The sequence below is a fragment of the Pelodiscus sinensis genome, chromosome 18, assembly GCF_052426305.1.
Source record: "Pelodiscus sinensis isolate ZL-2025 chromosome 18, ASM5242630v1, whole genome shotgun sequence".
Taxonomy (NCBI): Eukaryota; Metazoa; Chordata; order Testudines; family Trionychidae; genus Pelodiscus; species Pelodiscus sinensis.
Window position 1 is genome coordinate 4,655,001 of NC_143069.1, and position 13,180 is coordinate 4,668,180.

The window sequence follows — 13,180 nt, forward strand, 5'->3', positions numbered from 1 at the left end:
CGGTCACTCGATAACACTGCGACACGTTACATCTTGCGAGTGCTTTCGCTCTGAGCACTTGGAAAAACAGCCCACAACCACCACACCACCATGTCTTCTGAATCCGCATCTATCTGATGCTAATCTCCTCCATGGTCGGTCTGGGAGAGGGCCTTGCACATTGAAAGGTTCAGCGTCATCTCTGACATTGATTTGCACGGAATCTCCTTTTAAAAGTCCACGAGAAACACATTCTCTTCCGTTCTCCTCACGCACCCCGTTGTAGTTGCCATGCGGCGGCTGGGTCTGTGCCCACGTCTCCACTTACTGGAGGATCGACGCTCTGATGATCGATCTTCCAGGGTTTGATTTAGCGGGTCTGGCGAAGACCCACTAAATCGAACACTGAGGGCGCCCCCTTTGACCAGGTACTCCTTGCTGTCGTGAGGAATAAGGGAAGTTAATGAGAGTTTCTCCTGTCAACATCTCACTTTGGGACCACCCCAGAAAATTTGACACAAGGTACGTCGACTCCAGCTATGCAACTGACGTTGCTGGAGTTGCGTATCTTGCATCGATTTTCTCCGCCCATGTAGGCCTGGCTGCTGCAGATTAGCTCTCGCCAGGGTTCCTCAGAGCTGCATCAGGTGATTTCAGGGAGAGGTTGAAGGTGATTTTAATACCCTTCTGAGTCTGACTGCGACATATGGATATGACTTTTTCCACCTCTTCCACCTCTGGAATGTGCCCCTTTTGGCCGGGGAGTTCTTTCCCCTTGCCTCAGGAGTTTTATGGGTTTTAAAGACTTTTAATGCCTGTTTACAGCTTCTAAGGCAGGGCTACAGTTAAAACACTCACAGACGCTACTACGCCGATGGGAGAAAACAGAGGCAGCAGTAAATTTTGGTAAGAACAGCCCTCTCAGGCTATGTTTAGACTATGGAGCTTTTCCAGGATACTTCTGGGTGTTCTTCCAGTGTACACAGGCCAAATTTCGGAAAAGTCTCTTCCAACAAATCGATCAGAAAAAGGTGGCAGTCTCTAGACATAGCCTCACTGACCCAGCCCTGTCTCTACCGGGGTTAGTCAGTGTAGGTGTCTGTCGGGAATTAGGTTTTGCACTCTTCTGAGCAATGCGCTGACATAAATTGGCGGTGGAGACCAAGCCTAAGTTACTTTCAGGTTTTTCAAGTTGCTCCTGCTTTTTATCTGTCGTGTGACTAATTCTGACTGTATTGCACTTTCTGGATCACTTTGGCTAGGGTTAAATCGTCTCTCTAATCGCAGCTGCTGTGAAAGATTTTTATCTCTTAACCCGACAACAAGCCGGTCTCGGATATTTTCATGGTTTGGATTCCCAGAATCACATTTTTCAGTCACTACAGGCAGAGTTCTTGAAAAACGCTCCACCTTTCCCCCTGATTCTTCAATTCTCTGGTGGAAACGCGCCACAACCCGGCAGAACTCCTTTGTGACTGGCTTCAGTGAAGTCAGAGGATTTAAAGACATGCTCTTCCTGCGTCCTCAGCGTGGGCGTTCAAGATGATACCTGAATCTCTCCTGTTTCCTCGTGGAGCTTGGTAGCAATGCGAGATCTTGCAAAATATTGTTTCCAGCCTGAAGGTTGGTCAAAGATAAAGTTCTGCCGGGCACTGAAGGGGGGCCAGGTGACGAGATCCTAAAACTTTTGTTCCTTCTGCCTGCAACCTAGGATGCGGTTCCTTCTCTTTCTGTTCTTAGTCCTACTCCCAGCATGCGCCTGTGTCAGGTCGGGTCTGGCTACAGAGCTTGCAAGCCCACCCAGCTGCATCCAGCCTTTCTTGCTCGGAGGATAGCGTAAATAGGGAATTTCGCACAGCAACCGCCTAGTCACTGTGCAGTGTAGTGTCCCGTGACAGCCATACTCTCCTGGGCGACTCAGCCCCCACTCACCAGGGTGTCTTTGCTGCTGTAGTGAACCATCCAGCCTTCTTTCAGCGCCGTGCTGGATTTCCGGTTCGTGTGCCGCACCGACTGCACCACCCGCATCAGCGGGATGTAGCCCATGGATCTGGGGGGGGCGGGGGAACAAGATATACATTGGCTACGGGGAACAGGGAGCGGCGGAGGGGAACCTCAAGACTGGGACAGTGTGGGGGCAGCTGGGGGGCAGCCCTGAGGAGCATGGGCAGATCTGTGGATGGGGAAACTCCTGGCTGGGATAGCTGTGGATCGAGACGGAGGACGGAGTAGAGATGAGGAAATTGGAGGGAGCCCAGGTCTGAGATAGCTGGGGGGGGGGGGGGCCCCTCGGCAGGTTTGGGGGCGAGGAAAGTCCAGGGCTGGGTTAGCAGGAAGAGGCTGGGGGGAAGCGATCGGGGGGGGGGGGAGGAGGGGAACGGTTGGGGGATATTTGGAAATGCAGCTGCCGGCAGGTGGCAGCCAAACCCCAGGGGCCTCTGGTCCTGCCCCCAGGATGCTGGGAAGGGCGGGACGGGGGTGATGGCGGGGGCAGGGCTGTACCCCTGGGACTTGCTAGCGTCGTCGTCGGGGTCGTCCCCGCCGCGGAGCTCGTTCTCCGAGTGCGAGCCGGGGATGATGCCCGAGTCGTCCGATTCGTCCATCAGCGAGTTCTTGTCGGCGTCGCTGAGGTCGCTGACGTCTTCCATGGGCACGTCTGGAGGGAAGCGCCCGGGGCGGGGGCATCAGCCATGGGGTGCGGGAGCCCCGCCGGGGCCAGGAACTGCCCCGCAGACCCCCCGGGGCCCCCTCCTCTCTGCATCCGCTCCAGCCCCAGGGCAGACAGGGGCCAGAGGAGACTCCTCTCCCAGCCCACACGCCAGGGGGAGGACAGGCCCCCCCCAGTCCTGTCCTGCCACCCAGCCCCGGGGAAGTGGCACCAGGACACGTCCCCTCCCCCCCGCGCCTGGCTGTCACTCACCCCCGCCATTGAAGAGCGTCTCGCCCAGGCAGTCGTTGGGCACCCGGGTGGCACAGCGCTTGTGGCAGTTGAATTTGCAGTCTGAAAGCGGGGAGAGCCTCAGAGGGGGCCAGCGGGGGGCCCCCCTCTTTCCACCATCCCAACCCCCTCCCCACAGTGCCCGGCAGTACCCCGCCATCTCACCAGGGGGCACTGTGCCGCAGCAGGGACCAGCTGTGTCTCTTCCCACGCCTCCCAAAATCCGCCCCTTCTGCCACGGCCCACCCCAGAAGCAGCTGCCTGTGCAGCGCCCAGCACAATCATTTCGGGGGGGGGGGGGGAAGCCATTTCTGGATCCCATATTTGGGCCTCCTTGATACCCCAGCTCAGACCCAGGGGCCCAGCCAGCCTGAGGTCCCCAGCTCTAAACAGCAGCTGGTTAAGAAAGCTTCAAAGGGAAGCACGGTCACTCCTGCTTTTTAGATATAGAGCGGGTGGGGAGACTCTCCCCCCTGTCCCCTCTGCCACCCCAGGCCCTGACGCATGAGCGTAGAAGCCCCTTTCCCAGAGAAATACCCAGCCTCTTGTTACATCCCGTTACAGCGCTGGAGGATCCTGCGGCGAGGAGTTCCACCGCTCGCAGGAACCCCGCTCCCCATCTCGGCCCTTCTCGGGGCCTGGTGCCGCCCTCCCTCACTCACCTTTGCACTGCAGGCCCTGGCGGAAGAGCCCTTTGAGTAGCTTCTTGCAGAACTGGCAGACGGTGGGGCGGGTGTAGGAGTGGATGAGGAAGGTGTGGGGCACCTTGACCTTGGACAGGAACAGCTTGTCCAGCTCGATGGGACGCCCGATGTGCGAGGTGCTGGTGAGCCGGCGCGGCAGCATCTCCATGGGGCTCCGGCTCTGGGGGGGGGAGGGGGGAATGGCAGGAGGAGGGGGGCAGGATGTGGGGAAAGGAGCAGGCAGGGGGCAGATGGAGGAAATGGGCTTTCAAAGTCTTGGAGGCAAGAGCCCTGCTCTGCCAGCACAGGAAAAGGGGAGTCGCGCTGCACGGCCGACCCTGCGCTGCAGCGGCCATTGAAGGGTCAGTTAGTGCTGCCATGGGGCAGGGGTGGGGTAATTGGCTCCCTTGGGGGTGGGACCAGCTGGGGCCTGCCATGGCTCTGAACTGCCCAGGCAAAGTGAGGACACACACCAGATCACCCCCAGCTCCGGCGCCCAGGCACTGCCCCACCAGCCTGAGGAGAATCTCCCCAAGCCAGGCAATACAAGGGCCCTGACACACAGCTCAGGTGGCCACGACACACGGGCAAGGCCGGGCCAAGAGAGGCTCTCCATACAGGGCCAGGGGGGACCCCAGCTGTGCCTGGAGGGGGGGGGGGACTTACCAGCTCGTCGGAGGCGCAGGGCAGGGACTCGGAGGTGGCGAGACGCAGGGACTGAGAGGTGGCCAGGGAGGTGGCCGAGAGGCGGCGCTTGCGGGCCCCGCTGCAGTTGTTGGGGATGCTGAAGGCGCAGCGCTTGTGGTAGTTCAGCCCGCAACCTGCAACACGGAGGAGCCTCGTCTCTGACCAGGCAGGCGGCCGGAGGGCCGGGGGTGGGGGTGGGGTGCAGCCTGGGATCGGGGCCCCACCGGGCTGTCCAAACTCTGGAGCAGGCCTCACCAAAGAGCCTCGGCGCTAAGTGACAGACAGACGGACGGACGGAGGCTACGATCTACGCATAAGACAGACGGACGGACGGAGGCTATGATCTAAGTAAGAGACGGACGGACGGACGGACCGACCGACGGAGGATACGATCTAAGTGTAAGACAGACGGACGGACGGAGGCCGTGATCTAAGTGTGAGACAGACAGACGGAGGCTACGATGTAAGTGAGACCGGCTGATGGACGTAGGGTATGATCTAAGCGTGACACAGACAGACGGACGGAGGCTACGATCTACGCATAAGACAGACGGACGGACGGAGGCTACGATCTACGCATAAGACAGACGGACGGACGGAGGCTACGATCTACCATAAGACAGACGGACGGACCGAGGCTATGATCTAAGTAAGAGACGGACGGACGGACCGACCGACGGAGGCTACGATCTAAGTGTAAGACAGACGGACGGACGGAGGCTATGATCTAAGTGTAAGACAGACGGACGGACGGAGGCTATGATCTAAGTGTAAGACAGACGGACGGACGGAAGCCATGATCTAAGTGTAAGACAGACGGATGGACGGAGGCCGTGATCTAAGTGTAAGACAGACAGACGGAGGCTACGATCTAAGTGTGAGACAGACAGACGGACAGAAGCCATGATCTAAGTGTGAGACAGACAGACGGAGGCTACGATGTAAGTGAGACCGGCTGATGGACGTAGGGTATGATCTAAGCGTGACACAGACAGACGGACGGAGGCTACGATCTACGCATAAGACAGACGGACAGACGGAGGCTACGATGTAAGTGAGACCGGCTGATGGACGTAGGGTATGATCTAAGTAAGAGACAGACGGACCGACCGACCGACGGAGGATACGATCTAAGTGTAAGACAGATGGATGGACGGAAGCCATGATCTAAGTGTGAGACAGACAGACGGAGGCTACGATGTAAGTGAGACCGGCTGATGGACGTAGGGTATGATCTAAGCGTGACACAGACAGACGGACGGAGGCTACGATCTACGCATAAGACAGACGGACGGACGGAGGCTATGATCTAAGTAAGAGACGGACGGACCGACCGACCGACGGAGGATACGATCTAAGTGTAAGACAGACGGATGGACGGAAGCCATGATCTAAGTGTGAGACAGACAGACGGACGGAAGCCGTGATCTAAGTGTGAGACAGACAGACGGAGGCTACGATGTAAGTGAGACCGGCTGATGGACGTAGGGTACGATCTAAGCGTGACACAGACAGACGGACGGAGGGTACGATCTACGCATAAGACAGACGGACGGACGGAGGCTACGATCTACGCATAAGACAGACGGACGGACGGAGGCTATGATCTAAGTAAGAGACAGACGGACCGACCGACCGACGGAGGATACGATCTAAGTGTAAGACAGACGGATGGACGGAAGCCATGATCTAAGTGTGAGACAGACAGACGGCAGCTACGATCTAAGTGTAAGACAGACGGATGGACGGAAGCCATGATCTAAGTGTGAGACAGACAGACGGAGGCTACGATCTAAGTGTAAGACAGACGGATGGACGGAAGCCATGATCTAAGTGTGAGACAGACAGACGGAGGCTACGATCTAAGTGTAAGACAGACGGATGGACGGAAGCCATGATCTAAGTGTGAGACAGACAGACGGAGGCTACGATCTAAGTGTGAGACAGACGGACGGACGGAAGCCATGATCTAAGTGTGAGACAGACAGACGGACAGAAGCCATGATCTAAGTGTGAGACAGACAGACGGACAGAAGCCATGATCTAAGTGTGAGACAGACAGACGGAGGCTACGATGTAAGTGAGACCGGCTGATGGACGTAGGGTACGATCTAAGCGTGACACAGACAGACGGACGGAGGGCGGGGGGCACCGCTCGGGGCAGGCAGGCCCCAGCGCGGCTCTGTCTGGTTTTCGGGGGGAGGGAGGGCTGGTTAAGCATTAAGTCGGTTAACGACCTACACGGTAAATGGCTCCGGCTCCGGCTGCGCGTGGCGAAGGGGTCACGGCCACAGGCCGGCGCAGCCAAGGTCAGATGCAGCGTGTCCCCGGCGCCAGGCCCCCGGCCCCACCCCCGCCTTAGAGAGGCGGCCCCCCGGGGCAGAGGGGGGCCCAGCGAGGGCTCTGCTCCTCGTGCATGGTGGGAGCCCCCTGCCAACTGGGCTGAGGCCTCCTCCACTCGTTACACACAAAGGTCACCAACCAGCCGCCCCTGGAAAGGCCCCGCGGCCCCCCGGAGCCCCCCGCGCCCCCGGCTCCGTACCGTCACACTTGAGGCCCTGGCGCACCAGCCCGAAGAGCATCTCGCCGCAGTGGTCGCAGAAGGCCGGGGCGCGGTACGAGTGGACGTTGAGCGCGTGCGGGCGGATCCGGAAATCCTCAAAGGTGGCCGAGGCTGGCGGGCGAGAGAGGCGGGGAGCTCAGGGCGCCGCCCAGTCTGGACCCGCTGGAGCCACCTCCAGCCACGGCCCACGCCGGGCTCCCCCGGCGGGGACCCTAGGGCGCCCCCTGCTGGCAAGAGCCCCTGCCCCCGGGAATTCCCCGGCACGGGGCCGCTGGCAGGGGCTGGGCGGGGGTAGGGCAGGATTTCCTGCGGGTGGCGGGAGGGGGAGGAGGGAGGGCGGCCCCGGCGTGGGCTCCGGAGCTGCGGTGCCCCTCCCCTGCCAGGTCTTGTGCCCGGGAGCCGGCCCCCAAACCACTTCCTGCCGGAGCGCGCGCAGGCGGCCCTGACTCAAAACTGCACCTGGGCACCGGCGGGAGCGGGAGCAGCCGTGGGCGGAGAGCAGCGGAGGAGAGCGGGGGCGGGAGGAGCCAGGTGCCCGGGCGCGGCCCCGAGTCCTGCAGGGGGCAGGCAGGGAGAACTCCCCGCCCTCACGGTGGGTACCCGGGCACCAGGCACGAGCTCCCGGCCCCAAGCGCCCCGGGGTCCTGCGCCCCCCCCCTCCAGCCATGCATCCTCCCGAACCAGGCCCCCCCCGCCACGCTGCAAGGTAGCCCCGCTCAGAGCCTGCCCAGCGCAGCCCGGCACAACCTGCTGCCCCAAGCTGGGGAACAAGCCCTTACTGCGCCCCCACCCGGCTGTGGCCCCGCCCAGTGTTTCCATCCATGTGCGGAAGAAATTTTGTCCATGTGCAGATGTGCACCAGCAGTAAAAACACACACTGGCAGCGGTGAGCGCCCTGCTAACCAGCTGGGCGGCATCTGGATCTCTCCTGGGGACCTCCCGGGCATTCAGCTTCCAGGGAACGTGGCCACGTGGCCGGGATCAGCCTGCGGCGCTGGCCGGCGTGAACCAGCCTGGAGTGGCCTGCGTGGGAAGAGCTTGGACAGGATGGGCCAGGGAGGGTCTAGGAAATGAGGGTTAGTGTGTTCTGGTGTCACCCACACACTTGTGGGGCAGGGCGCACCCCCTCCAGCAGGGGGCAGCAGACACACACACACACACACACACACACACACACACACACACACACAGAGCAGAATTCATCCCCTGCACAAGGGCGCAGATGCACACACAGAGCAGAGCCCATTCCCCCCAGCAGGGGGCAGCAAGGACACACACGCACACACGCACAGAGCAAGGCCCATTCCCCCCAGCAGGGGGCAGCAGGTATGTAGACACAGGGGATGGGGCAGGAGACTGGACTCGATGAACTCTCGAGGTCCCTTCCAGTTCTGGGATTGTATGATTCTATGCAGCCCTGATTAGCAATACACACACACACACACACGCACACACACACACACAGATGCACGCACGTGTGTGTTACCTGAGAGCACCACCTCCACCAAGTCTCCCTCCTGGATGTCTCCGGCCACCCGCACCAGCTGCAGGATGTTGGCAGACGACAGGTCATGTTTGAAGAGCAGGATCTTGTCGTAGAGGCCATAGAAGCCGCACTCTGGGAACTGTGAGGACAGACAGACGGACTGGAGAAGGATGGAGACGCCGCCAGGCGAGCCAACCCACCCCTGACCCTTTGGGAGGGCACGGCTCAGCGCTGGGGAACACAGCAGAGCCATGCGGCCAACGTCCTGGCGCTGCCGCCAGACTTAATTTAGCCCTACGGGGCACGCAGAGGTCCAGGACGCGAACCCAACAGAACCACTTTGTGTCCTCCCTGCCCCCGCAGGTACCACTAGCCCCGATAGAGCCCACAGCCCACTGAAGTTCCCCACCCTGTCAGGAGAGAAACCCACCACAGCAGCCTTTACCAGCAAAAAGGGGAGCCATAGAAAAATAACAGTCACAAGGGTGAAACGCCTGCAAGCTGCAAGGAAAAGGGCCCAATATGCCTTCCTGGCTAAACTGTGGAGTAAACTAGGCAGCTAGAGGCAAAAAGACATCCTCTAAACATTGGAAGTCAAATCCTAGCGATGAACACAGGAGGTTTTGGAAGAAACTGATTCACCAAACAGGAATAAATCGCCAGGCCCAAGCGTTTTGACGATACACAAATACTGCAAAACTCGAGGTAATTGAGAGCCTAAATCCGCCCCTGACTCAGATGACCGGCGGCCAGCTGATGTGACACTTGTTTTTAAGAAGGCTGCAATTACAGGCTAACGTCAGTGCCAGGCAAAAAGGCTGAAACTACAGTAAAGACCAGAATTAGCAGGTACATAGCGAAACACAAGAATCCATGTGGGTCTTGTCAAGGGACACGGTTCTTTTCCCATCGATTAGAATTTCCGCAGGGTGCCAAGACTTATGAGGACAAGAGCGAGTTGGTGGATGCAGGGTACCTGGAGTTTTACAAAGCCTTTCGCAACGTCCCTCATCCAGGGGAGCCCACAGCCTGCCTGGGCCACTGGGCTAGGTTGGGGAGAGGGGGGCTCCACCTTCCTGGGAGGGGCGTGGCCTCAGTTGGAAGGGGCGGGGTTGGGGCAGTCAGCGGACAGTGGGACACAGCAGGGACCCGCCTGGGGCTGCACTGGGTGGCAGATGATACTAAATCATTCACGCCGGTGCTGTCCAAGGCAGCCCGTGAAGAGGGACCTCCCCTCACCGGTGAAATTCAGTGCGGAGAAATGCAAAGGAACGCACATGATCCCAGCTTTGCCTGCAAAACGACAGGGCCTAAGTTAGCGGATACCGGCCGAGAGAGATCTCGGAGTCACTGCGGATTGTTATCTGAAAACAGTCATGTGCAGGACCATCCGAAAAAGCAGATAGACTGGTAGGAACCGCTAGAGAAAGGAAGGATGAGAAAGCAGGAAACCTCATACACACAAACCCACCGCCCCCTCCTTTACCAGAGCACGCAGGCCTGGTCGCTCCAGCTCAAAATAGAGAGATGAGAATTGGGAAAGGGACAGAGAAAGGCCCTGAAAATGATGAGGTGAGGAGAGAAGAAAAGCCCTAGGACTAGTCAGCTTGGGTAGGAGGTAACTAGGGGGATATGCCAGAGGTCTACACAATCCTGAGAGGGGTGGAGAAAAGGACTAGAGAAATGTTATTTACCCCCTCCCCTAGCACAAGACCCAGGGGCCACCCAGTGATATCACCAAACAGAAGGCTGAAAACAAACCCAAGGGAGTATTTCTTCCCTCCGCGCACAACCTGTGGAACTCCTCGCCAGGGGATGTGGCAAAGGCCAAAAGTAAAACCGGGTTAAAAAGCACAAGATCGGTTCCTGATGGTCGGGGACACAACCCCGTGTTCTGGGTGCCCCTAAATCTGCGAGGAACTGGAACCGGGCGACAGAGGGTGGCTCATTAGGTGATGCCTGTTCTGTTCGTTCCTTCTGAAGCACCTTGCATCTTCGATGTCGGCAGCAGGATCCAGGGCTGCCTGGCCCATTGGTCTGGCCGATCTTACATGCTGATTCCCTCCCACGGCTCTCCAAACCTAGCATCCAGCAGAAGGCAGCTCCACTCCCAGCTGGCAGGCAGGGTACACCCTGAACCAGCCTGCCTCTGCATGGGCACCGCTGCAGCCCAAAGGCAGCCAGAGAGAGGCAGGACCTGCAGGCAGCAGCCAGCCCAGCCCCCTCTCCCATCAAGCCCTACACCCCTCCCAGAGCAGGGGACAGAACCCAGGAATCCTGGATCGCAGCCCCACCCCTACACTCTAACCACTAAACCCCACTCCTCTCCCAGAGCTGGAGCTAAAACCCAGGAGTCCTGACTCCCAGACTGACGCTCTAGCCACTAGACCCCACTCCCAGAGCGATCCCCAGCACCTTCTCTGACTGCCGAGCCCGGCTAGGACTTTGGGGAGCCAGGGAGGAGCGATGGGACCCGGAGAGCCGTTAATGCGCCCCCTCCTGTGCTCCAAGAGCTCCCTACCCAGATCCACCCCCCACGCAGCGCTGGGCCAGGAGACAGGGCTGGCATGGGGGGTGTTGGAGGGTCTGGGGCAGCGCCCTGGGGGAGGCAGAGAGGATCCTGGGCCAAAGGATGGGCCCCAGATGGCTCCCCCTGGCCAGAAGGGGACGAGGGTGCAATGGGGCAGCCTCCTAGACGGGGACCTGTTACCCCATGATCAGCTGCCACAGACTCCCTGGGCAGCCCACGTCAGCTCCCCCGTGCCTCAGTTTCCCCCGCAGTGCCGTTGGGACTGGGTGTCAGCCCCCCCCGGTACAGTAGCGAGGCCCACGACAGGCAGGTTGCGCACAGAGGCACAGCGGCTACCGCGCTCTCTCTCCAGCTGCTTATGCAAATCAGCAGGGTTATTTTTGGCTCCGAGATGGCCCCGGCGAGGAGCGATCTGGTTCCAGTTGATCTCCGGCCTCTTCCTTCCTTCCTCCCGCCCCAGCAGGCTCAGCCCGTTCCACTCCAGCAGCGCCCGGAGGAGGCGGTATCGTGCATGCCCTTAGATGCACCCGGGTCCGCGCCCGCCAACTGCAAGCCTCCGCCCAGGGAGCAAGAAGTCTTTCCCTCTCCAACCCCCTACCCTGGGCGGGGCGGGGCGGAGGGGGGGGATCGGCAGTGCTGGGACCCAGATCAGCCCCCCCCCCCCAGCGTTTGTGGAGAACCCAAGCCCCACCACGGTGATTCTGTAGAGACCCCTCCCTCGTCCCGCCTGTTCCCACCGGCCAGACGCTAACCCCCTCACTCAGGGCCCAGGGAGCTGTCCGGGGACCCTGACACATCCTCCAGGGTTGGCACAGGCACAGCGACACACCATGCGGAAATTCGGGTTCCTCTCTCCAGGAGCAAGTGGTGGAGAGACAGATCTGCCCGGAGAGCCAGCCCCAGGGGCACAGACACGGCAGGTTGCAGGCCAGAGGAGAGTAAAATGGAGAGGCAGACAGACAGCGGATGGATGAAAACCAGATGGACAGACAGGCAGCGGGTGGATGGAAGGATGGGTAGAAAACAGAGGACAGACGGACACAGCGGATGGAAGGAGAAATTAAAGGGCGAACAGGATATTGCGGGTGGAAGGGTGGGAGGATAGACGGACAGACAGCAGATGGAAGGATGGACAGAGTGGACAGAAGGACAGACAGGAGGTCAGACGGACAATGGATGGAAGGGCAGACGGACCGTGAATGAAGGGATAGGAGCACTGAGAGTGGATGGAAGGACGGAGAGGAAATAGACAGACAGGTAGTGGATGGAAGGATGGACAGGTCCGATACGCAGTGGACAGAGAAGATGGAAATGAGGACAGATAGACAGGGGGACAGACAGGCAGGGGATGGAAGGAAGGACAGGGGGACAGACAGGCAGCGAATGGATGGCAAGGGGGACAGACGGACAGCCACGCAGTGGATGGAAGGAAGGAAGGACAGGGGGACAGACAGGCAGTGGACGGAAGGAAGGACAGGGGGACAAACAGGCAGCGGATGGATGGCAAGGGGGACAGACGGACAGCCAGGCAGTGGACGGAAGGAAGGACAGAGGGACAGACATGCAGCGGATGGATGGCAAGGGGGACAGACGGACAGCCAGGCAGTGGACGGAAGGAAGGACAGGGGGACAGACAGGCAGCGGATGGATGGCAAGGGGGACAGACGGACAGCCACGCAGTGGACGGAAGGAAGGACAGGGCGACAGACAGGCAGCGGATGGATGGCAAGGGGGACAGACGGACAGCCACGCAGTGGATGGAAGGGAGGACAGAGGGACAGACATGCAGCGGATGGATGGCAAGGGGGACAGACGGACAGCCAGGCAGTGGACGGAAGGAAGGACAGGGGGACAGGCAGGGGAGGGGAGACAGACCCGCGATCGGGGCCGGGCACTGCCGAGCAGGATGCGGGGTGTGGAGGGGAAGCCGCGGGGCTGGGGGCCGGTGGGACCGCACTGCGCCCTGGGTGGAGGGGGCGGCGGGAGTAAAGCCGCAAAGGGCCCGGCAGGGACGGGGCTGGGCAGCGACTCCAGAACTTCGGGTTCAGCTCCCTGCTCCGCAGCCTTGGACGAGTCACTCGACTCCCTGTGCCTCAGTTTCCCCATCTGTAACGCTGCAGGGAGCAGAATCAGCACCACCCTGCCCGAAGAGTGTGAGGTGCCCAGACGCCACCATGACGGCTGCCCCCTAAATCAGGGAGGGAAGCTGCCCCAGAGAGCTGGAACCAGCAGAGGGGCAAGGCCAGGGAAGCTGCATCTCCAGCTGGGCTGACCAGGGCCGAGGTCTGGCTGGCTCTGGGCAGGGTGAGGGGCA

At 60.1% G+C, this 13,180-nt stretch overlaps 1 protein-coding gene across 2 annotated transcripts in view; it reads right to left on the reverse strand.

Annotated features, from left to right (window-relative positions):
- Positions 1-13,180, reverse strand: part of PRKD2 (protein kinase D2) — a 39,111-nt gene that overhangs the window by 16,177 nt on the left and 9,754 nt on the right. For both annotated transcript variants that reach the window (XM_075915006.2, XM_075915005.2), the window contains exons 2-8: positions 8,337-8,475; positions 6,830-6,961; positions 4,267-4,421; positions 3,580-3,781; positions 2,900-2,980; positions 2,482-2,635; positions 1,912-2,029 (exon numbers count right to left, since the gene is read on the reverse strand). In XM_075915006.2, the coding sequence (XP_075771121.2) occupies positions 1,912-2,029; positions 2,482-2,635; positions 2,900-2,980; positions 3,580-3,781; positions 4,267-4,421; positions 6,830-6,961; positions 8,337-8,475 (981 nt within the window). The remainder of the gene's footprint in view (positions 1-1,911; positions 2,030-2,481; positions 2,636-2,899; positions 2,981-3,579; positions 3,782-4,266; positions 4,422-6,829; positions 6,962-8,336; positions 8,476-13,180) is intronic.